A 23,539-nucleotide genomic window follows, 5' to 3' on the forward strand; every position below is an offset into this window, starting at 1 on the left:
CCCCTGCATCGGCAGGCGGACTCTCAACCACTGCGCCACCAGGGAAGCCCAAGCATGTACATTTTTTTAGACACAATGCTACTGCATATTTCATGGGCTACAGTATAGTGTAAACATAAATTTTATATGTACTGGGAAGGCAAACGATTCATGGGACTTGCTTTATCATGGTATTTGCTTTATTGCAAGTGGTCTGGAACTGAACCCGCAGGGCAAGCAATCTCTGAGTTCTGCCTGTGTCTACTGAGGAAAGGAAACCTGCAGAGAGGGGCAGGCGGAAGACAGGATTGGGATGGAGGCCCTGATGGAAGGAGGCTTCTGAGTGAATGGGACGCGGTGGGACCAGCGTGTCACTGTAGATGCTATTGGAGAGAGAATGTGACCAGGACACCCAGACACTCAGAGGAAATGACGGCTGGACTCAGTGTGACTGTGGAGTCCTGGTTGATCCAGGGCAGGCCTGCCGTGTAACCATTACCCCAACCAGATGATTAACAGCACCCCGTTCACTTTCAAAAGTTTACTGGTTAGGGTGATAAAGCATCTGGCCACTTCAGCTGTGTGCATTCAAGGAGATGTGTGTACAGAGTGAGGAGATCTTACCTGGGGGACCCTCTCTTTGTTTTTCTCTCAAGTAGGAGGCAAGCTTTCTGTGCTCTGAGACTTCAGGAGATAAACGTGGTGGGGGGTTTTTTTGCTTTTTTTTGTTTTTGTTTTTTGCCGTACGCGGGCCTCTCACCGCCGTGGCCTCTCCCGTCGCGGAGCACAGGCTCCGGACGCGCAGGCGCAGCGGCCACGGCTCACGGGCCCAGCCGCTCCGCGGCACGCGGGATCTTCCCGGACCGGGGCACGAACCCGCGTCCCCCGCATCGGCAGGCGGACTCCCAACCACTGCGCCACCGGGGAAGCCCGATAAATGTGGTTTTCAGAGAGGAACAGAAGAAAGACCTGACATAGTAAGAATAGCAAAAAATTGATCTACAGCAAGGGCTGAGACAAACTTGAGAACATAAATTTTCTTGGCACCAAACAGTGCCCATGCCGCCCTTCCCCGTCTCCGCAGCCCGCGTATCAGCCGGAGAAATGGACGCTTGATTGACCTGAGGCTGGGGAGGTGCAGGGCAGATGAGACCAGGGCGGGGGGTGGGGGGTGGGGTGGCGTAAAAGAAGGGCTGAAGCAAAGGACCATGGGAATAACTCAGACCCACAGTCACCTCTGCACAGGAAGATGTTTATTGCAGCATTGTTTATGAGAATGGAGAATTGGAAATAATACATTTCCTACAAAGGGGGTGTAATCCAGTAAATTACGGCACTTTCCTGGGATGGAATATTAATTACGTAGCCATCAAAACTTTGTTTATGTACAAGTTTAATATGATGGGAGAATGCTGAGATTAGCAGATTAAATAAGTCAGTCGAAGAAGGATGTGTATTCAACAATCTCGACGTTGTAATGCATAGAAAAACTCGGCACGTGTTTAGAAAAGGCTGGGTACTTGTGGGAGTTGATAGATTTCTTTATGTCATCTTGTATTTTTAGAATGCTCTCCAATATGCTCTTATTACTTTTATAACATGGAAAAAGAATCTCTAGAGAAATTTATTTAAAATTCTTTAAACATAAGGAGGGTGCATGCAATCGCGGGTTAATTTGGCCTCCGTGTTCTCTTGATCTCTTATAGGTGGGAAACGTCACCCAGACAGCATATGGTGTTTGAGAAAAAATGAGTTTTGGTGTCAGACACACCTGGGTTTGAACCCCAGCTCTAGTGTGGCAGGGGTGTGGTCTGAGGCGAGTTGTTTTCTCTGGGGCCCTACTTCTTTATTTACGAAGGAGAGAGAATAACGCACTGCCGCGGTCTCCTCTTTACAATTCCAAAACCCACAAAGCTCTGAAAACCCAGAGTCCCTTCTGAAAGTTTCAGCAGATTTATTTGGCTGCAAAATATGACCGGAATTGACATAATCTTTATCTCTCTTAAGTGAGTATTTATAATTTTGCAACAGAAATATTACCTTGTTTAATCACGGGGGCTGCCCCAGACCCACGGAGAGTGTTAGGTAATGTACAGTAATACACAGGGTTTCAGATAAGTGACTGTCGACTGTGGGACGTGCCTCAGAGGGTTGTTGCAGAATTAAATCTGAGCCAAGTTCCAGGCAGGAGCGAATATGCTATCTCATCATTATTGGTACCATAATTATTCTTGAGCCTTCGCTACGTGCAGAATGCTAGATTTCTCTTCCTTCTGTTCCTTTCCTTACTGGGATCTTTGAGAAGAAGACAGACGTGCCATTTTTTATGGGCACTTAGGTTGACATTGTTCAGGACGCGGGAGCGGAAAAAATGGGAACTGCCAGCAGAAAATTCTCCTGCCTCTTTCCTTCTTCCCAGTTTCTAGTTTCCTGAAGAATAAGCCATAAGGAATAATGCATGTTAACTGGGCACCCAGACAGTTGAAGATCTCATCAAAGGATTAAGTCTTGTTCTCTTGGTGGAGAATTTAATGTCAGAGCACATGTGTTCATTGTGGAATTGCGATATATTTACAGCATAGTTGCTCTACATTTAAAGACGTACTTTGCTTTAAGCTAAAACTAGTCTGATATGTGTATATTTTAATGGAAGAGTGGTTAGTTACTGCTTTCCACAGGAATTCACAGTAAGATTTTCTGTTGCAAACCCTCCTAGTATCTTTAAAACACAAATCAATTCACAGAAATGTGACTTGCACTCAACATTTTCAGAGGCGTCAGTAGGGTATAAACTGAGGTCGTTCCTTCCTGTTCTTGGACGAGTTTTGCTTCATAAATTCTGTCAGTGTGGCACTAGCCAACTGCGTTATTACCATCACCAAGGGGAATTAAAACGTAAAATGTTATAGGATCAAAAGTTCCACTTTCTGAATCAATGCCAGTATATTTCCAGACCCTTCAGTTTGACTACAGTCTGCAGCCATCCCCTCCTCTCCACCATGTGACTCACCCACTTGAGGGTGGAGGTCACGGACTGTTCCCACACATCGCTGTGGCCCCATCCACGTCCCCATGGTGGAGCGTTTTGCCTTTACATAGAATCACAGAGCCTCAGGTCTGGAAAGAACGGTTTTGCAATCCTCTCTATTAAATCCGGTGAATCTGGCCATTTCGACGGCATGCCTGGAAACTCACTAGAGCCTTCTTTCTAGTAAACCGCAATAGATCTCCCTGAAGTAGAAGGCTCAAACTCTGCAAATTGCTCCAGAGGCAGAAGAGCTGGTCTGTTGGCTAGAAATGACTGCCTGTCCTAAGGTCTCCAGCCCTTTTCCACTTCAGCTCATCAGGTCCTCGGTGGCCCTCCTACCGCGCGCCCAGCACAGTGTCAGGACACACTCCTGCACGTTCTTGGGTTCCAACTTACCCTCCATGTTGATGCGTTCATTAGCACCAAATTGCAGGGTTCCTTGCCAAAGCCCATCGAGTGTAATTGGAGCTTCTGAAGTGAGATCCCCCAATTATATTAGTTCAGTTTTCTCATTAATCTCATGCCCATCATCAAACACATTTTCCTTCACGATTGTTGTCATTTTCTTAAAACAGGTACTGTTGAGAAAGATTGTTTTTAACACAGGCTTTTGCTTAACCAGTTGTTTGATCTCCAGAATACAATAAATCTTCAGACGAAATAGAGCCAGGAATGGGGGAGGGGGGACTGGGGGAGGCTTAGAAAGAAGTAGGTGCAGAACTTGAGCCAAGGACTGGCCCCACCCATCATCACCCATCTCCCTGCACAGGAAGAGGCTCCTGCAGCCAGAGGTGGCCCACCTTTGGAAATGATCCACTTTGTATGAATTGGTGCATCAAAGAGGCAGTGGGCCTAGAGAAAAGTGCAGTCTGCGTTCTGCAGCTGTAGGGACTCTCCCAAAATTCACAGAGAGCTGGGGGTTCTCTACTTCCTGGGCAGTCCCAGACATATGGTCTGTCCTCTGGATTCTTCGGGGCTTTGAGAATAGAGAGGTTATCTTTCAGGAAGAGTGCTGGATCGGGAGTCAGGAAGCACGGTTCTGGTTCCGGCTGTGACAGCTTTGAGCCCATCACTCACTTATGCTATGCCCTAAATTTCTCAGCTTTAAAATAGCAATACCCTCTCTTTATAATTTTCCTCACTTCATGTCCACCCAAAAAGCTAAAGACAGTAGGATGCAAGTTTTAAGTTGAAGTCCTTGGCCTATAGTAGGTGCTTAGTAGTGTAGCATCCTTCCTTCCTTTAAGAGGTCAGGGGGTTCTGCCATGTCCCCAGATGTTTTCTGCCCGCGACCTGTGTCTGTGAAAGCCTCGAGCCTCTTGATGGATGCTTTGCCCACTTCTCCTGGCTGTGTTTGTCAGATTAAAGGGTTGCCTCACTGCCTGTCTCAAGGTAGCCTCTGCTTGCTCTCCAGGGCACCCATGGGGGCCTGGAGCCTTTAAGTACAATTGTGCTTTTGAGGAAGAGGAGGTCCACACAGTTCTCAGGCTCCCTGGTGCTTATTTGAGGTCATCTTCAGCCTTTCCAACTCAACCCCTCCAGAGGGGTGAAAACCCACCTTCTTCTGTCTTTTGGGAAATCCACCAGAACTAGTGTGAAGCCATGCATTGCATTTTTCAAGAGTCAAACTCAATCACCAAAAGATGCATCAGAGGGGGCGGCGGGGTGTGGGGTAGAGGTCAGGGGAGGAGGTATGGAAGGTGTGCTCACATCCCCGCCAAAAAGCATTGGAAGTTGTGTTGGAAAAATCCTCAGCCTTTATTTACCACGGTGGGTAGCCACAGGAGGAGGGGGAACTGGGTGCGAAAGGAAAACAGTAGAGGGCTGTGTGCTTTGCTGCAGAAGCGCTCTCGGCAAGTAACGTGGCAAGCTGGGTCAGCGCTGCTCAGTTGGCCCCAGAGCGTAAAGGAGGGTCTGGTGCAGCTGTCGGTGGTGGTGGGCAGGCTGGGGCCAAGGCAGGCACGCTCCGGGCACTCGGAGGCAAAGCTGCAGGAATCCCCAGGTTCAGCGGGCTCCAACCTGATGGAAACCCTCGCTGCCTCTTGTTCTAGGGAGAGGCTTGTGGGGAGACCACAGAGGAGGTGACCAGGAAAGGGAGCGCTCACATCTCATGCAGAGAGTGACCGACATATGGAACATGTTATCTGGAAGGGTTACAGGCTGGAGGAGCTCCTAGACTTTTCCAGGGGTGGGATGGGGGAGGGGACAGCCTTCAGAAACCCAAGGAGGTTTCTAAACAAAAGGAATTTGAGAAGGGTTGGAGGAATAATGAGAAATGCAAACTTGACCCAGAGTTTCTCTTTCTATCTCCCAGGCTTCTCCCCAGCCTGTCCTTACATGTTTCCAATTCCTGGGGACCCGAGAGGGCCACTGGGGCCATGTGCCTTCCTCCTTACACGGGCAGAGCTGGCGGGGGGTGGGAGCAGGGTCAGCAGGACCCCAGAGCCGTCTCCCACCCCCCCTCACCCCTGGTCCCTGGGGACGAGAGAGAGAGAGAGAGAGAGAGAGAGAGAGAGAGAGAGAGAGAGAGAGAGAGGGCCTCTGTCTCCCCTCCTCAGCATCCCTCTCCCAACACACTGCACACACGCGCACACAGATACACACAGACACACACACAGATAAACATAGATACACGCACAGACACACACACTAAGACGCAGACACACAGACATACACACACACACTCACACATACACACTCACATACAGACACACACACACAGATAAACATGGACACACGCACAGACACACACTCAGACACAGACATACAGACCCAGAAATACACACAGACACACGCAGTCACACACAGACATACATATACACACAGACACAGCTATATACACTTTCACACACAGACATACATACACACACAGACATACACATTCACACACGGGCACACTCACAGATATTCACACACACCATACACACAAATAAACACATTATACACTCACACACACTCAGACACAGGCACACATCCTCACACGGACACACACACGGGCACACTCACAGATACCCTCACACACGCGCGCTCTGCTGGCCTGTCTCCCAGCAGCTCGCGTACAGGTTGGAACTCCCCCTCTTTCTGCTCTGCTCTGATGGCAGAGGGCTACAGGCACTGCCCCGGCCGCTCCGGGACAAGGTCCCAGCGGCCGCAGGAGCGCGGCCTGTTCCGTGCCACCACCAGGAAGCCCTTTCTGACCCTGAGTGCTCATACCTTCCTGCTTGTGTTCGTGTCCCTGGCTGCTAGGAAGACAGTGTCAGCTGGGGTGGACTCAGCCAGCTCTGGGTGCTGGCGGGGTGGAGCGGCTCCTAACACGGCTGGATCCAGATGCAGACACCCTCTGGGCGGCAGTCGTGGTGGTTCTGGGGGACAGTCTCTCCTCCGCCATTTTTCCCTAGCCGGGGCAAAAGCCACCATGCAGGGGCCTTGGACTCAGCTGAAACCCTGTTCAGGAAAGCCTTGTCTGCCTTCGCCCCTCCGTCCTCTTTCTCTCTGTGTCTCCCTCCTTCCCTCCTCCTCCCCAGGCCCCCACAATCACTTGCCCTGAGGTCCCCAGGAGCAGAGGTGGCCCCCGGCTCTGTGTCGCCCCTTTGCAGTCAGACCCCTGGCTGCAGGGCCTCAGGTGCCCGACGGCTCGCCTCCTCCGTGGGGACGGTCCTATGCTTCGTGGCTCCAGTCTTGATCCCCGAGGTCCATTTTAGACCATCCTCCAGGAATGTACTCAGGCTCTTCTGAGCAAACTTAGTGAAACGTCATGACAGGCACTAAAAGGTGACACCTCTCATCCTCTGTACTTTTTCCAGCTCTGGCTGTTTGTCCATCTTTCACTGTGTAACAAACTCCCCCAGACTTGGTGGCGTAAAAAAAAAACCCACTGTTTTCTCATTTCTCATGATGTTGTGGCTCCGGGAATTGAGTCGAGCTGGGTTGGGAGATTCTTCTGTGTCAGGTGGCCTTGACAGAGGTCCTTGGTGGTTTTCAGTTGACTGATGGGCTGGCGTGGGCCACCCGGGCCAGTTCACCCGCAAGACGAGTGCCTTGGCAGCACTGGCCGGAGGACCATGGTGAGGGGGGGTCTCCAACATGGTGGCCTTGAACGTCAGTGCCTCCCATGGCAGCTCGGGGCCCCAACAACAGGCAGAGGCCACACGGCCACTTACAGCCTAGCCCTGGAAGTCACATAATGTTACTTCCTCTATACTGTATAGGTCAAAACGGGCACAGGCCACCCACCTACAAGAGAAGGGCACCTGGACCCAGCACCAGGTGGGAGGAGGGTCAGAAACCAGCATGTTTTAAACTAGCAACGTGCTTGTGCACAGTATTTGATCCCAATGTATCTTCTGGCTACACTCTCTTCCAGAACAATGAACTCATCCCCTTTTTTGCCATCTGATACAAAAGAGAGCCTCTACTGCTGCTTCAGCCTCCTCTCTCAGGCTTCTGGGGTGTCCCCCTGGGCCATGTTTCGTGATTGTCCTGCACCCCTCCCTCCTCCAGCTTCTCCTCCTGAGACACTGTGCAGCCATGCTCCCAGTCAGAAGGCCAGTCGGCTGGAACGCAGAGAAGCTCTTCAGAAACAGCAGGGTTTTCAAAGACCCGGGAGAGCATTGGTCTTGAGTACACGCTGAGGAACAGGGAAACCAAAGGGCTGGAAAAGCCATCAGGTTGGAGGTGAAGTCATCCAGCGTGGTGGCAGGACCAGAGATGGGAGAGCAAAGGCCTGACGTTCCAAAGCTCCTGAGGAGCGCAGATGTGGCCGGACAATGGTGCCACACAAATATCTGTAAAAGGCAGGGAAGGGTTCTGCCTCATGGGCTACCTTTTGAGCTGCGTCCGGCTGCGAGGGCTCCAGCCCTCTCACAGCGTAGCGTTCCACATGCTGTGCCGCTCCTGACTCCGCCGCACCTCCCAGAGAAGCCCTTCTGCAACCTCGTGGGCAGGTCTCCCTCTGGGTGTCCTTATATTTATGGTTCTGTGTTGGTTCCAGATGGGCAGCCCAGCTCTGGGCCTCTGGAGAGCTGGCCTCTCGTTCTGGCTCTTCCATTAATTGATTGCTGTATCTGGGGCAGGCCACTTTCCTGCTGTAACCTTCCCATTGTGTGAGAATTCTAGTAGATTCGGGATGCCAGTGCCTGGCTCTGTAGCTTCAAAAGGACACAGAAAGGTAGGAAGGACCAGAAAGTGAGACCAGTTTTGAGGGTCCTTTGTCTGGTGAAGAAATGGCCCAGGGTTAGCAGAGGGTCACAGAAGCACAGGATATTAAAGCTGGAAAGAAGCTGTGCAAAACTGTTTATTAGTTCAAGAGTTCTTCACCGAGGATCTGTGGGTCTCTGGGTTAGGCTTTGGGGAGCTGGTGAACTGCCTCGAATTTTTTTGCAAACTGTTTCCGATATGTGCACATGCATTTTTTTAGGGGAAACTTTCTTTAGTTTTTATCACATTCTAAAAAGGGTCAAAAACGGCTGAGAACCACTTTAGTCCAGCAGCATTATGTTATGTGATTCTTAACCAGGAGGGATAAGGCCTCCCCAGATGGTATTTGGAAAAGTGTGAGTGCCTTTTTTGGGTCGTCACCATGGCTGGGGACATGATTGACATTTAGTAGGTTGGGGGCAGAGCTTCATGTGTGGGAGACAAAACTGAATAATGAAGAACTAGCTCTCCTGCCCAAAATACCAGCATCGGCCCTATGGAGAAAGCCCGTTAGGAACTGAGACCCCAGGATGGGCAGTGATTCTCCCGTAGCCACAAAGCTGATCAGTGACAGAGATGCTTTTCATTCATAAATCAAAGTGGGAGATGTGCCGAGAGTCTGCATTATTTTATTTCTCCTTGTCAATACGCTAAAAATATATGAAAACCGAATAATCAGAAATCTGTCTCGCCTTCAAAATCCCAGCAAATTTCAAAAAGAATCCCTGGGTTCCTGGTCTGCTTTACCATCCAATAAGGACAGAGGAAAGGAATGTGTGACATCTGGGGAGACGAAGGCATAGGTAAGTGAGCCCGTCAGCCCCGTGTTGCATAGATATGCTTCTCAGCCAAGTGGCGATGCCCAGCCTTGGACGGTGAAATGTTCCCTTTGCACTTCAGAGCGCCTGTCTTGGAGATCTCTTTCTCGGAACAAGGAAAGAAGCATTAACGTATCAATGTGGGGCTTGGGCCTCACTCCCTGCGAGGAAGGGGCAGGTGCCTTCAACTCTCCGGAACGAGTTGAGAGGTGGTCTGCAGTCCTGGCTAAAAGTACAGCGTGGGGGTCACACAGGGGTCTGCATCCTGGCTCCACCTCTCAACTGATGCGTGATCTCGGGCAAAATAACTTAATCCCTCTGACCCTCAGTTTCCTGAGCTGACAAGTGGGCGTGATAATCGTATCCATGAAGATTAATTGAGACAATCCATGTAAAGTCTGGAGAAGTCCTCGGCATATGGTGCGGCTCAGTAAATACTAGCTGTTATTACAAGCGGTTATGATGACTGTGTCTGTGATGAATGACAGCTTTGGGTCCACAGTGTTGGTGCCAAAATTCAGAGGACAAACTCTGGGTTGGTTTCTAGTCTTGCCCAGCTGCCCAGAGCGAGAGTCGGTAGATGGTTTGGGATTGGATCATAATGTTTATGAAGTGCCTTCCACACACTTGGGTTCAGGTGGAAGATGGATTTTCTTCCTGTGTGTCCCTTCCACCCTCCCTTTGCAAGGGGGCGCAAAGAGGCTCAGGAAATCTCCCGTGCAGACACCTCTCCTCCCTTGCTTTCCTGGTCTGGCAGGGGATTCAGGTGAAGGACGGTGGCTGGGTGAGCCGCGGAAGGAGGCTTTGGCCCTCCGAGTCCCCAGACAGTGTGGTTTCCTGGAGAGGGTGTCCAGACCAAAGGCAGCCATGGACCATCTGCCAGTCCCTCATCCTCGTGGAAGGAGGCTGGCTGTGGGCTGGGGGAAGCGTGAACGGGAGGCACAGGCCCCATCGCCAAGCCTGGAGGAGAAAGGCTGCCATCTGACCACACTCACTGCGGCCAAGTCCTCGTGAGGCCAAACCAGGGTGGTTTGGGTTGACCCTGGCCTCGCTGCCGCCGCCCTGGCGGGTGCAGTCACAGATCTGGGCGTTGCCAAGCCAGCTGTGGTCTTGGTTTGGAAGAGGCATCTGGAGAGTGAATGGGAGTCCTGATGTGGGATTTCCCTTCGCTCCCAGCTCTCGAGATAAAGCCAGCTTCCTTATTCTGCCATTTTGCGAGCCATCCTTGGCTGGGTAGACAAAGCAGATAATGGATCATCCTCGTCATTATTTATTATAATTATTAAAGCTTGAAGGTCAGCAGCCTTCTGATACAGTTAGCTTACAGCTGGGTAGCACTTCATAGGTAATACATACGCTTGACACCTCAACCCAACTCAAACACGAGGAGTACATCTGGGACAAGAAGTTTCATTTGCTTGGGGAGGTTATTCTCTGACGCTAAGAGTTGAACGCCAGCCGTACCCGCAACCGTCTGTGTAATGGAAGCACCCTTCCCTTGTGTGTTTCCACGCTTGGAAAAATGGAGTTAACCCAGATGCAGAAAATGAAACCAAAATCGAGATGTCCCAGAATATTAAATGGTATAATAATTCGGAAATAACTCGACTGTAACCCATCCTCATTTGGGGAGGCTACAGTGTGTGTGAGGTGTGTGCGTGTGCCTGCACGCGTGCACACGCAAGCCCACGCGTGTACATCTTCAAGCACAGTGGTGAATGAGCATTAGCGCCCAGAGCAAAGAAAACGGAATTTACTAGATAAACCCAGTTATGGCCAGTAGCTGGATTGACTCAGAGTTTCTCTGCAGATTGTTCCTCGTCCACCCTCTGGCCATGAAATGAGAGTCGATAGTATGTAAAGGATAAAGTAAATCTGGGTTTCCTGGGGCTGTGTCGGCATACCAAGCTCCTTTCAGATCTCTCTGCCAAGATGGGGCCGAGCCAGAGGGTTCCCTGGCCTGAGGAGCAACCGTACTACCTTCTTCTCGGAGCTGTGGTGCACGTTGTTTTGACGTGTGCCATATACCTTCTGTCTCTCACTACCTTGGGGCCCAATGAGTGGAGGCTTTGAACAATGTAAAATTCCTCTTCCAACAGCCGTGAAAAAGAAACTCCCAGCTTTTTACTTCCAGCTCGGGGTGTTCAGCTTGCTTTTGGGAGACCGGCTCCTTGTCCTTTCAGGGGTCTCTTGTCTTCATTTTCTGGCCTCCAAGAGGAACCAGTTTCAGCAGTTCCTTCCTGAGGGAGGTGAGTCACCCTTCTGAGGTCTCTATTTCATTTTGTTTCATCCTGGAACACACCTTCCTTGTTGATAGGTTGTCTTGTTTCCGCTGGGAAGCCAGCATCCCCTGAAAACGAGGACCTTGTCCTATTTCAGATCTTGGGCCAAGCGTTTTCTGTGTCCGTCGGTTTCAGAACCCTGAGTTCAGTAAGTTTCACTCAGAGGAGCTATGCAGGATGAGGGACTTTTAGAGAACAGGGAAGGAATCCATCTCCCTGCCTCTGTCACCTGTAGGGACTCTGTGTGATGCAGACCTGCCCAGGGCTCAGGGGTCTCAAACGAGGTCTCACCAGATACAGCAGAGAGGTGACCCTTTTTGGATGGCGGGGAATTTAGACCATGCTCACCAGCATCTTTGACGACAGTCGTTGACTAGTTCTCTGACCTCGGCCCGATTTCTTACCCTCTCTAAAGCTCAATGTATGTGTTCTTGTTCTCCCTAAGACAGGGGAGAGTGGCCACCCTCAGAGGGGCAGTAAGAGTGAGTGAGGTGTGTTTGAGGGGTGCATGCAGGGCCGTCGGGGGAAGAGCGCCATGAACACCCACACAGCCCAGTTCTTGTGAGTTCACTTCTAATCCGCTCCTTCCAGCCACCCCAGGTCGCTCCTTCCCTCCATCCTCTCACAAGCGTTTCCCTCCCGTGTTGGTTTTGGATCCACCTTGCCCCCAGTGAGTTAACCTACGTGTTTCCAGTCTAATCTCATCCTGCTTCTTCCAGGATGCCTGCCCACACGGCGGCTGAGGAATAATTGGCTTGTCCTCATTGGTGTTTGTAGCGCCTTCCCTTCCGGCGTCATCTGTGCGTTTCAATTAACCTGCGACTTTTTCCTCTCTCCTGCTTCCGGATCATTATTAAAGAGATTAACCAAAACCAGACCAGTCCCCAGCGGAGGCTCCACCGGGACCTGTCTCTCCCAGCCCCCAGCCTTGTCGGGTCAGAACATCTTCATGTGGCCCCAACTGACTCATTTTGAGGCCTCAGGACCCGTGTTCAGAGCAAAGCCAATTTGAATTAATTTTGCAATTAAGACAGGAGAGCAAGCCTGGCCAGTCCTTTTATATGGCCTTAGTCGAATGTTTCCACCACATTCCTTTCCTTGCGGTCATTCTGCTTTAAATCTATCGCCTCCCCACCTCTCTCTCTTTCCACTCCCTGAACAAGATAGTAGGGTCACCCGGCACGATGTGGTCTTTGGACATCTTCGCATTCACCGGAGACCGGGTCATCGCTGCAGAAATTCTCCAAAGAATTGGGTCCTTATGGCCACCACTCGCCAGGGTCCTCGGTCACCCCCGCCAGAAAGTGCACTTGCCTCCGGCGGATGCGGCTCACCTGGACATAATGAAATCTCTAGAATTTGCATATTCAACACCTGGCAAATTAAAAAGTGCTTCCACCCTTGCTCTCACACCTCCTCCCCTAGGAAAGCTAGAACAGAGCCTTTAGGCCTTCTGTGCTATTCACCCCGTTTTCCAGCGCTGGGGCCAAACCCAGGGTCTGAGGTGGTACATTCTGTGCTCTGTATGAAGCGATGCGTGGAACGGGCACCTGCAGGGCCCTGACCTTGGAGGGCATCCGTCCCAGGAAGGACGGGAGGAAACTGAATTGTGTTCCCTTTCATGGGGAGTCTGAGAGGAGGAAACAGGAGTGGTGGCCTCAAGCCCCTGGAAACTGCTGAGAGGTGCCTAGAGGCTTCTTGGGCGGATGCTTAGCCTGCCGGGTTGAGCTGTCCTGGCTCCAGGCTTGGAACCTGAGCTTCCTCTGGACTGTGTGAGAGCCGGGACAGAGAGACAGCACAGGGCATCTGCTCCAGAGGCAGACGGCCATCCAATCTGGGCTCTGCTGCTTGTTAGCTAATTATTAAACCTCCCCATGCCTTGGTTTCCCCATCTGAAATGGGAAATGTAACTACTACCTTTGAGGGGTTGTTAGCAAGATGAAAGATGCAACGTATGTCATTTCCCGGCAAGAACACTTTTGTGCTTGGTGACCCCGCTCTGCCCAGACTACAAAATTCACTCGGTACACGTGCAACAAGCAAGGGCTGGGGGCCCATGGCCAGGCGGTGGCTCGCACGCGCCAGGGAGCTAGTCCTAGAGAGGTGACTTGGGACTCAGCGGTGAGGGCCCCCATCTCCCGCGTGTGGCAGGACAGACCCTGGTTGCTGTGGCCTCAGACTCCGTACCACTGTCCTCACCGGCTTCTCTTCCATTTCAGCCTCTCCTTCCAGACCCCAAACCCTCTGTGTGTATTGTACGCTGAGCCAAAAAGGAGGAATCAGAAATTGCTCTCTTTTGAGTATTTTGAGGGATGGTGAAACCTTGTAGGAATGTTGCTCCAGGGACTGGGAAAGCACCATATGTGGGAAAGCATTTCTAAGCGAGCAAAATAGCATCTGCAAGCTGGTCAGGATCTTGGAAAACTCTGAGCGGGGAAAACGGGCACTGGGGAAAGTGCAGGAGGGGGTCCAACGGAGGACTTTAACAGGTCTTTTTCCAATTATAGCCGAGAAGAGCCTGGGGACCCTGGCCTGCTTCAGAGCCAGGCCTGTATTTTCTTTGGGAGAAGAAGGCAGAGTTGATTGGCTTCCAAACCAGGCTTGGCAGAAACCCAAACAGAATCCGAGGCCAGGAAGCTGTGTCTTGCTAGGTCTTGCTTGGAGTAGGTGCTCATGCAGTAAATGGACCTGGAGCTCCGACAGCAGCGCAGCCCCGTGCCGGACGTCAGAGACGGGGGGATGAGAAAGACGTGGCCTCGTCATCCAGGAGGAGCCTTCCTGGTACTGCCTTTCCTCTTCCACGCCCCGCTCCAGGGAATTAGTTCTCTGCTACCTGGTGTGTGTGCACGGAGGGCAGGCGTGCGGTGTCTTCTGCTGCCACAGATAACTGAGGTTCATGTTCGTCTAACCTGTCCGGTGGATCGCTACGTGCCAGGCACGGTGCTAAGCGCTTTCATAATGATGTCACTTTTCACCCCTGACCATGACCTTGATTATGCACCGGCCGTGCGATCTCCGTTACACTTAATCACCAAGGGTCCCCTGTCCCTCTCTGTGTCATGTAGCAGTCAGACCTCACACAGCTCACTTTACACTGCTCCGGGTCTCAGTGCCCTTAATGGTAAAAATGAGGTGGTTCCCTATGGCCCCTTCCAACGTCAACATCTGCGTTTGGGCAAATTTTATTCGCGACATTCTTGGGCTTGCTCTCCGCGAAAAACCTGAGTGCAGATTATCAAAGTGAGAGTCCGCAGGAAGCCTGTTGGGTTTTAACGCAGCCTTGCAGATATCTAGAAACACTTACCAGCCTGCAGGTGATTTACTCTCAGGACTTATTCCAAATTATCGTGACGAGTTTTGGGACTTGATGGTAAGCAACCGTCCAGATCCAGAGATGGGTAGGACCCAGGCTAAGGGGCATTTGGGAATTTTTGTATAATTCATTTTGTTCATTTGTCCCACCCTGCCACCAGCAGTGCTGGCCTGATGTCTCTGTGCTGAATTTGTGTGCTTGGGACCCGAGGGGGTACTGGGGCTTGCCTTGGGGCTCCCACAGGTAGATGGGATGGTAGGAACAGTCCAGCCTCTACAATTCTCTGTAGAGAATTGAAAAACAATAATAAATCAACTACAAGTCAGTCTGCTTCGTACTATCTGATCACTGTGCTTTGGCGATTCTTTGCAATATCAGTGATGAAGTCTTCCTCTCTGACGATCCTGACCTCTCCCCCAATCCCCCACTGCCCAGGGGAGCAAGGAAGGCAGTCTCAGGAGCCTTTCTCATTGTCCACAACCCCGGGCCCTCCCTGCCGGGTTGCACTAAAGTCACAGCTCCCGTCCATGGCCCTGCACGCTGCAGCCTGCCTCGCAGCACCCTGTGGGCTTTGCACATCCCTTTTGACCAACGATAACTTTCCGCCCTTACTTTCAAACAATTTCACCAAGACGAACTGTCTTAGTTCCTGCAGTCTGGAGCTCAGAGAGGGGACCTCAAACTCAAGGTGTAACGCTCTGTGGTTACCATCTTGAAATTCGGAAGAATTTTATTTTTGACGGTGGGTTTTCTAAGTGAGGTCCCATGGGCCCATGGACCCCATGCACCTGGGGGCTCCGAGCATTGCCTCAAACGTGGTCACGCCTCCTGCCTGTGAGAAATGTTTGCCTTAGGCCCTGCAGACTAGGTAGCCAGTTCTGTGCGTGGAGGGCAGGCGTTCCAGCCACCCTCGGTGCGTCTCTGACTCACTGCACCCACTTCGTATTCACTGTGGTGTGGACTCAGGGGAGAGGCAGACACAAACAGGAGGGAAGGGGCTCCTGGCCTTGGAGGAGAGAGTCTAGGGAGTAAGCCACGTCATGCCATGAGGGCTGTGACACCCGCCACCATGCCCTGGAGATGCAAAGGAGGCTGGGTTGCCGCTATCGGGGGAGCATCGTGGAAAAGTTAGCTTCTGAACCAGGCACTGAAGAATGAGCAAAATTTCAGCAGGAGAGGAGGCTATGAAAGTGTGCAAGGTGAAGGGTCACATGGGCCGTAAAGCTTATTCAAGTGGCTCGTAAACAGTGAGCAGGGCTGAAGGGTGGGGCATGGGAGCCCGATCATGATGTGATGAAAAGGAATGCTGGGCCCAGAGTGCGGAGCCCCCCTCTCTGCCCTTGTGTGCCTCTCCTCTTCTTTAAACTGCAGTTTGGGTTTTCCTCATCTATAAAATGAAGGAGTTGGATTAAATACCCTTCTCCTTCTTACATCCTTTGGTTCCATACACAGGTCACCTCCCATATAGCAGCCCAATCCATCAACGTTCTTCCTACCAACTCACCCTTGCAATGACCTTACTAATCTAGGCGTGACTCTTACTGGACCTGGGACCTCCCTCCACTCACCACACTTGATTGATTTCCCCGTGAGCAGGTAGCCTGCTTATTCTTAGTTGATAGTGGCTGGGCTTTTGGGGGGGGTTTCATAAATTGTTTTTCGATAGCCTCTCCGTCCCAAATTATTTTATTGCAGCTGTATTCTATTTTGGAAGGGAGAAGGGGGTGTGATTCTAGTTGCACGTACACCACACTTTTTGTGTTCAAGCTTGATTTTGTTGGGCCTGCAAGATTGAAGGGGATGTCACTCTTATGCAGAGTTGGGGGGTAGATCAGTTATCCTGTGGGAACCATTTTCCCAGGATAATACAATTCCTGGAGGCAATCTCTAGAGGTGGGCAGCACAGCTAGACTCCTTCTCTCAGCCTTGACCTTGAAGGAGTCAGTTGTCCAGAGAGCAGTTCCCATGCAAGGAAGATGGGCCCCTTATCAGAGAGACAGGCTGGGCGCCAGGAGGAGGAAGTTGGAAGAAAGTGACAGCAATGCTGTTAGCCTTTGGGGACAAGAGCGCAGTTCTTCCAGCGAGATGGGGAAAGAGGATACCTCTGAGTCCCGGGAGCGAGTTAGCTCGGGCAGGCTCAGACACGGGTACTTGGTAAGCAGGGCTGATTTTCTATGTCTTGTGCCCCATTTGTTTATTCCCCTTCTCTTCTCCCCCTGGGTTTCTCGAAATACCAAAGGTGAACCAAGGGAAGGATTTTATTTTCCATGCTTAGAGCTTTAAAGAGGAAACGAGAAAGGCCTGGGGACAGTAAGGTGGCTTCAATGGTGATTACAGAATGAGCACCTCGAGGCGAGTGGTGTGAAGCACGGGGCACAGGAGGGGTCGTTAGTGCAGCCAGCCCTCCCCACTGGAAAAATCTCCTTCCCGTGCCAACCCTCAGAAAATCAGGGCTGTGCTCTAGTGAGGGAGAGACCAGCAACGAAGGTATGTCAGGATCAGCCCTCTAATTCCACAAGGACTCAGCAGAAACCCCAAGTCGAGGTTCTACTATGGCAACAGAATGAGCGCGTCGATAGGTTAAGGTGCCATTGAAACAAGGAGACAGCAGAATTAGAAACAAGAACCATTAAAGGAACATTTCACAGTGGAAACGTAAAAAGTCAAACATGAAAAATTAACAGGGAATCTTGCACTTCAGGGCAAGCGTAGCCCATTAATTTGAGCTGTGTCTCCATCTTCTACAGGTGGTGCTTTGGGGGGGCTGCTGTCTTGTGAAGAGGGTCTCCGGGGATCAGGTGGGCACCTTGGCAAGCATGTCCGTCGGAGAGGTCGGCAGAGCACCTGACACTCAGGCCCTCTCACAGCACAGGTCGCAGCCCACATGGTCATTTACAAGGGCAAGAGAACAGCTCTGCCAGGCTGGCCAAGAACGAGCCATCGCTGGTGCTATGGATATAGAAGCAACTGGCACAGCCCCCAGCCTTGGGGTATCTGTTCCTTTGAGAGATCTCAGGGGCTGCAGTGAAGGGGACAAGAGAACTATGATTCTTGAGGCAATTGCAAAGCTACTGCCACTGATATTTTTTTAATTAAAAATGTATGTACGCATTTATAATTTTCAGGTTCCATTTCTTTGTATTTTGCCGAGGTGGAGCGGGATGTGATCTTTTCAGGCTCAAGGGACCTTTCAGGAAGTGGCAGGAGACTTCCCTGGCGGTCCAGTGGTTAAGACTCCACGCTTCCAGTGCTCCCACCGCAGGGGACACGGGTTCCATCTCTGGTTGGGGAACTAGGATTGCACATGCTGCATGGCACAGCCAAGGAAAACCTTTTTTAATAAATAAATAAAGAAGTGGCAGGATGTCATCTACACACACCAGAAGGCTGCAGATGGTAGACATCAGGTGCAAAGGTGACAGGTGCTATCTGTCCAGGAAAGAGATGGAGGTTGAAAGCCTGGAGTCAAGCACACCTGCCTCTTTGTGACCCGGGTCTTCGGGAAAGACCTGACTCTTCTAGGCTGTAGTCCTTCCAGTGATGTTCTTGGGTTCCTTGTGAAAAAGATGATTTTGCCCTCTCTCTCTTACACACACACACACACACACACACTCACACACACACACCCCTCTTTCCCTCTCACACAGCCACGATGCTGGAGGAAAGATTGTTGAGGTGAAGGCACTTGGACATCTAGGAGAGAAAGGAGGGCTCGTAAAAGGCAGTATTTCCCAGGGGAAGGGGAGAGAAAGAGACAGCCTCTGTATCTGGCCAGTACAGGGGCGTTTTGATGCTCCCCTAGGATGGTGGTACCCTGCTCTCTCTCTTGCCTCACAGGGATCCTCAGCCTCTGGTTCAGGATGACCCAGACCCAGCGGCCACCACCTTCTGTTAACACCTATGTTTCCTTTTCAGATCTTACAGGTGAACAAGGTGATGTCCATCTTGTTTTATGTGATATTTCTCGCTTATCTCCGTGGCATCCAAGGTAACAGCATGGATCAAAGGAGTTTGCCGGAAGACTCGCTCAATTCCCTGATTATTAAGCTGATCCAGGCAGATATTTTAAAAAACAAGCTCTCCAAGCAGATGGTGGACGTTAAGGAAAACTACCAGAGCACACTGCCCGAAGCAGAGGCCCCCCGGGAGCCCGCCAAGTCGGAATTCCAGCCCATGGCGGCCATGGGCCCCGAACTGCTGCGGCATCAGAGACGCTACAACTCCCCCCGAGTCCTGCTGAGTGACAGCACCCCCCTGAAGCCCCCTCCCCTGTACCTCCTGGAGGATTACGTGGGCAACCCCGTGGCGACCAACAGAACGGCGCGGAGGAAGCGATACGCGGAGTACAAGAGTCACCGAGGGGAGTACTCCGTGTGTGACAGCGAGAGCTTGTGGGTGACCGACAAGTCGTCGGCCATCGACATTCGGGGACACCAGGTCACGGTGCTGGGGGAGATCAAAACCGGCAACTCTCCCGTCAAACAATATTTTTATGAGACGAGATGTAAAGAGGCCAGGCCTGTCAAGAACGGTTGCAGAGGCATTGATGATAAACACTGGAACTCTCAGTGCAAAACCTCCCAAACCTACGTCCGGGCACTGACGTCAGAAAACAACAAGCTGGTCGGCTGGCGGTGGATACGGATAGACACATCCTGTGTGTGTGCCTTGTCGAGAAAAATCGGAAGAACATAAATTGGCATCTCTCCCCATATATAAATTATTACTTTAAATTATACAATATGCACGTAGCATATAAATGTTTATATTGTTTTTATATATTATAAGTTGACCTTTATTTATTAAACTTCAGCAACCCTACAGTATATAAGCTTTTTTTCTCAATAAAATCCGTGTGCTTGCCTTCCCTCAGGCCTCTCCCATCTGTTAAACCTGATCCTTGTAACCCGGCTCTCGGGAGCCACCACCCTGTAAAATCTGTGTACACCAGTATTTTGCATTTGGTATTGTCAAGGCCATGACTGTCGTTTTAGTAAACTTGTTAAAATCGGCTGATGTCAGAGTTGTGTGTAGACACAGTTATATCCCCGCTTCCGGGATGCCTCATGGTTGATTCAGTAACTAAAAGAACTGTTACCACCTCCGTGGCGGTGATACTTGGCAGCCTGGAGGCGCACCCTTAATTCTGACCAACAAGCTCACTGCCCAGAACCTACTTGCCTTTCCCTGCTGTCAGTTTTGCCAATTAGACTTAAGATTTGCTCCAACGCTACAGTCCCGAAACAATAACAGTGAAGCTGGCAATTTTCGTTTCGGAAGTTTCTTTTCAGCACATTTGTTGTTTGGGGGTTGGAGATTGTTAAGGGTTGAATTTTTTTTTTTTTTTTTGGCTTCGGTTTTTCTTCTGTTTTTTGGAAGTGATTTTCTGAGGCACATAGGAAACATCTTTTAACTATTTGTAACAGAAATAATTGTAGGGTTACCCAGAAGCAGAAATGGGTCATGAGTCATCTGCACACAGAAGAGAAATGTGCTCCTAAGAGATTCTCTTGGAGCCCCGCCTCCCCTTCCTCTGCTGGTCCCTCTTGGTGCTGCAGGGGGAACTGAAAAAGGCTGGTGCTTTGGAGTCAGACCTAGGTTCATATTCCAGCTCCCACCCCCCGTGACTGTGGGCAGGGTTTTGAAGGCTCCCTGAGTCCAGGTTTCCTGGAGTCAGAGATTCAGATGTGGGTATGGGTCTGCCTACCCCACAGGTTGCCATGATTCAGCTATATTACCGCGGTAGGCGTCCCAACAGAGGGTAGATATTCAAGAGTGGAAGTTCCTTATCCCTCCCCTCCCTCTCCTTACTTAGGTATTGTGTTCCTCTGTATCATTTTTGGTTTTGGGTGGTTTTTTTGTTGTTGTTCTCCCGCCACCCAGCTTTATTAAGATATAATTGACATATAACAATGCCTAAGTTCAAGGTGTACAGTGTGATGATGTGACGCACACATATATTGCGAAATGTTTACCGCAATAAGGTTGGTTAGCACATCCTTCCCCTCACACAAGTGCCATTGTTGTTATTGTGAGAACATTTAGAAGCTACCCTCATGGCAGCTTTCAAGTGCACAGTACAGTATTGTTGTCTGTAGCCCCCATGCTGTACGTTCGCTCTCCCAAACCGATTCCTCTTAAAATCTGACATTTGTACTCCTGACCAGCGTCTCTTCTTCCCCCATCCCCAGCGCCTGGCAACCAGAGTTCTACTCTTTGCTTCTGTGAGTTCAGCTTTTTGAGAGTCTACTCTACATGAGCTCTGTATCATTTTTGGTTAATTCATCCCCTTAGATGTAAAAACCCCAAGTGGAGGGAAATTTCCGGGTGCCTACTGATCCCAGGAGGGGTCCGCAACAGCCGAGGGGGTCACTTGGTGATGGCCACACCTGTCCTGCCAAGGCAGACCCTAGTGATGCCCTCCGAGTGCTTTTCCCCCTGGGAAGCAGTTCACCCTCCAGGGTCTGGAGCCTAAGGACACTTCCATCTCCCATCTGGTGGGAGACACGAGGTACCCACCGTACCACTATGGACCCTGCATTACTGCCCTGAAACCCTGTCTGTTCACTTCTCTGGGTTGCCCTGCCTCCGTCCAAGGCCCGTGTGTGCCCTCAATGTCTGGAGCAGCCTGTGCCCCGAGATCTGGCCTCCCATAGAGGACACACATGCCTAATAGCGTCTGTGTCCCTTGTGGGACAGGACCCCTTTGACTCAGGCTCAGCAAACAGCCGTGGCTTTGGTGATGAGCATTGTCAGATCGCACTCGATTCTGGGTGCCCAAAACACGAGGGCAGGAGATGAGGAATTTGCCACGTACCCACCACGTGCTGGGCACTTTCAGATGCTGCCACCCGCCGTAAGTTGTCACAAATCCTTTGAGGTAGCAATTGTCATCTTCGGTTTACAGGTGGCAAAACTGAGGGTTGAGGGTTTAACCTGCCCGCGGCCACTGAGCAGGTAAGTGGCAGAAGCGGGTGGAAATCCCGGTTTGAGTGCTGACGCTGGCCTGTCTCCTCACCTCTGGTACCTTCCCATCCCCTTCCTGCAGCCTCGCATTTCAGAATGAACCACACGGGCCTAGGGAAATGGAAAGCTTCGCTCTCTGTGTGGAAACCTTTGGGAGCTCCCGCTTCATGAGCCTATGTCAAGAGCACAGTAAACCTGCCAATAGGATGCTGGGAGTCTTATGACTGACCCCAGCCCAGTTCTCAGGTTGGAGTTAAGGAGCCTCTATGTTCCTCTTCTGGAACTTCTGCTCCAAATGGGTTTAGGGCCTGTCTGGAAGGTCTGGCTGCCTGGGGAGACGGGCCTGGGTGACGGAGACCCCAGAGTCCAGCCTGGGAAGGTGTAGGTCCTAAACAGCAGGGCCGAGTCCTGGACCCCACGTGGACTGGGGGGAGTTTGCCTACATGTCGAGAGTGAGTCAGGAGCAGCTCGCTTCCGGGGTAAGTGCAGCTCAGGGGAGAGCTGAACCCGGGGATGATGAAAACAGGCCTGAAAGGAGCTCCGGGCTTCAGGCTGTGGGGCAGCTCTGTTTCCGTCCCCGTGCTGGGGAGCACAGCTCCCTTTCAGCAGCTATACCGGCATAAGAGGGCATCCAAGGTCTGCCAAAGCCAACGTGTTAGGCTCACGGGCCAGGGCAGAGCCTTCCACAAGGTCCACAGGAGGCCTTTTGCATCTGGTGCATACATTTGCCATTGAGGTGACGAGCAGTTTAACTCATCTCTGAGACAGGAGGGCCTTGGAGGGCAGCTGTCTGCCTCCTGGAGATGTACTTGCTCTCTCTCATCTCCCCTTGTTGCCTGGCTTCTTGCTGGAGCTTCGCTAAACACAGAGGTGTGCTGCAGGGTGAGGAGCCTGGCTGAAGGGAAGGCAGGTTCTGGCCCGCCTTTGCTGCCAGTGGCGGCATGACCTTGGCTAACTCACCTGTCCCAAAGTGGGCATTTCAGCATCCCGAGCTCCTACGGCAGAAAGGGGCAGTATCCAGGCTGCCAGTCCTCTCTTCCTGGATGGATGCCACGTTCAGAAGCTCTGTTGGCCACTGGTGGGGGCTTCTCTCTGCCCTTTCATAAGGACGCCCCCCTCTACGGGCTGTGTGAACTTGACCAAGTTACTTAACCTCCCGGAGCCTTTGTTTCCTTGTCTGTAAAATGAGGATAGTGCCTACTTCATAAGATCATTTTGCAATGTAATGAAAATATCCAGTTCCTGGCCCATCAGAAGCCCCTTTAGGGTTACCTCTGGTGGTTAGGTTTGGGGAAATGCTCAGGAGGCTTCACTCTGGAATTCCGGTAGGAATTTCCCAACTTCACAGTGGAGGATTGATCCCAGTTAAAGAGTCTTAATCACCTACCCCATGGGAGGCAGTCCCCAGTTCACCCACTTCCCTTCCACAGCTCTCTTGAACCCTGCTCAGCAGAGCTACTAGCAACGCACGTGATTTTCTGAAGAGTGTGTGTATGGGTGGCTATGGGGTTTGTTCCTTCCTGCAAATTTACGGGACAGCTTTGTTCTTGTATTACAGGTCTGTCTGTCTGTCTGTCTCTCATGTCCAACGACACTTTCTCCAGGTTGGTGCTTAGGGTTTGGCATTTTTGAAGATCTTGGTTGTTTTTCCCTCCCCCATCCATGCATGAGCACGTCTGTGTGTGTACGTCTGCTTTTCAGTTCATTTAGTCAGCGTGGAAACCCTCCCCCAGGGCTTGGAGAAGCCACATGCATGTATGTTATCACCTCCGAACATGTGTACAGGAATGAAATTCGTGTCGCCACCTCCCAGCTACCTGGCGATTTGTCTGACTTCACCAGGAAGACGCATCCCCCAGGCTTCGAACTCGGATGGCCCCGGCCGTGCAAAGCCACGCCGGCTGCCCCGTGAGGCCTGGCCTTGCTCTTTTTCCACAAGCCCAGGAAGAGCCGCAGC

The 23,539-nt window shown here is 51.3% G+C and overlaps 1 protein-coding gene across 6 annotated transcripts in view; it reads left to right on the forward strand.

Moving 5' to 3' along the window:
- NTF3 (neurotrophin 3) overlaps window positions 1-20,686 on the forward strand; it is a 69,500-nt gene extending 48,814 nt beyond the window's left edge. For 3 of the 6 annotated variants that reach the window (XM_028490930.2, XM_028490929.2, XM_028490932.2), the window contains exon 2: window positions 18,532-19,598. In XM_028490930.2, the coding sequence (XP_028346731.1) occupies window positions 18,553-19,311 (759 nt within the window). In that variant the 5' untranslated portion in view covers window positions 18,532-18,552 and the 3' untranslated portion in view covers window positions 19,312-19,598. Of the gene's footprint in view, window positions 1-8,939; window positions 9,007-14,078; window positions 14,085-18,531 lie in introns of those variants that run through there. The other 3 variants (XM_028490933.2, XM_028490931.2, XM_024129239.1) reach the window with 3 other exon arrangements.
- Window positions 20,687-23,539: the final 2,853 nt, after the last annotated feature.

The sequence above is a fragment of the Physeter macrocephalus genome, chromosome 6 (genome assembly GCF_002837175.3).
Source record: "Physeter macrocephalus isolate SW-GA chromosome 6, ASM283717v5, whole genome shotgun sequence".
NCBI lineage: Eukaryota > Metazoa > Chordata > Mammalia > Artiodactyla > Physeteridae > Physeter > Physeter macrocephalus.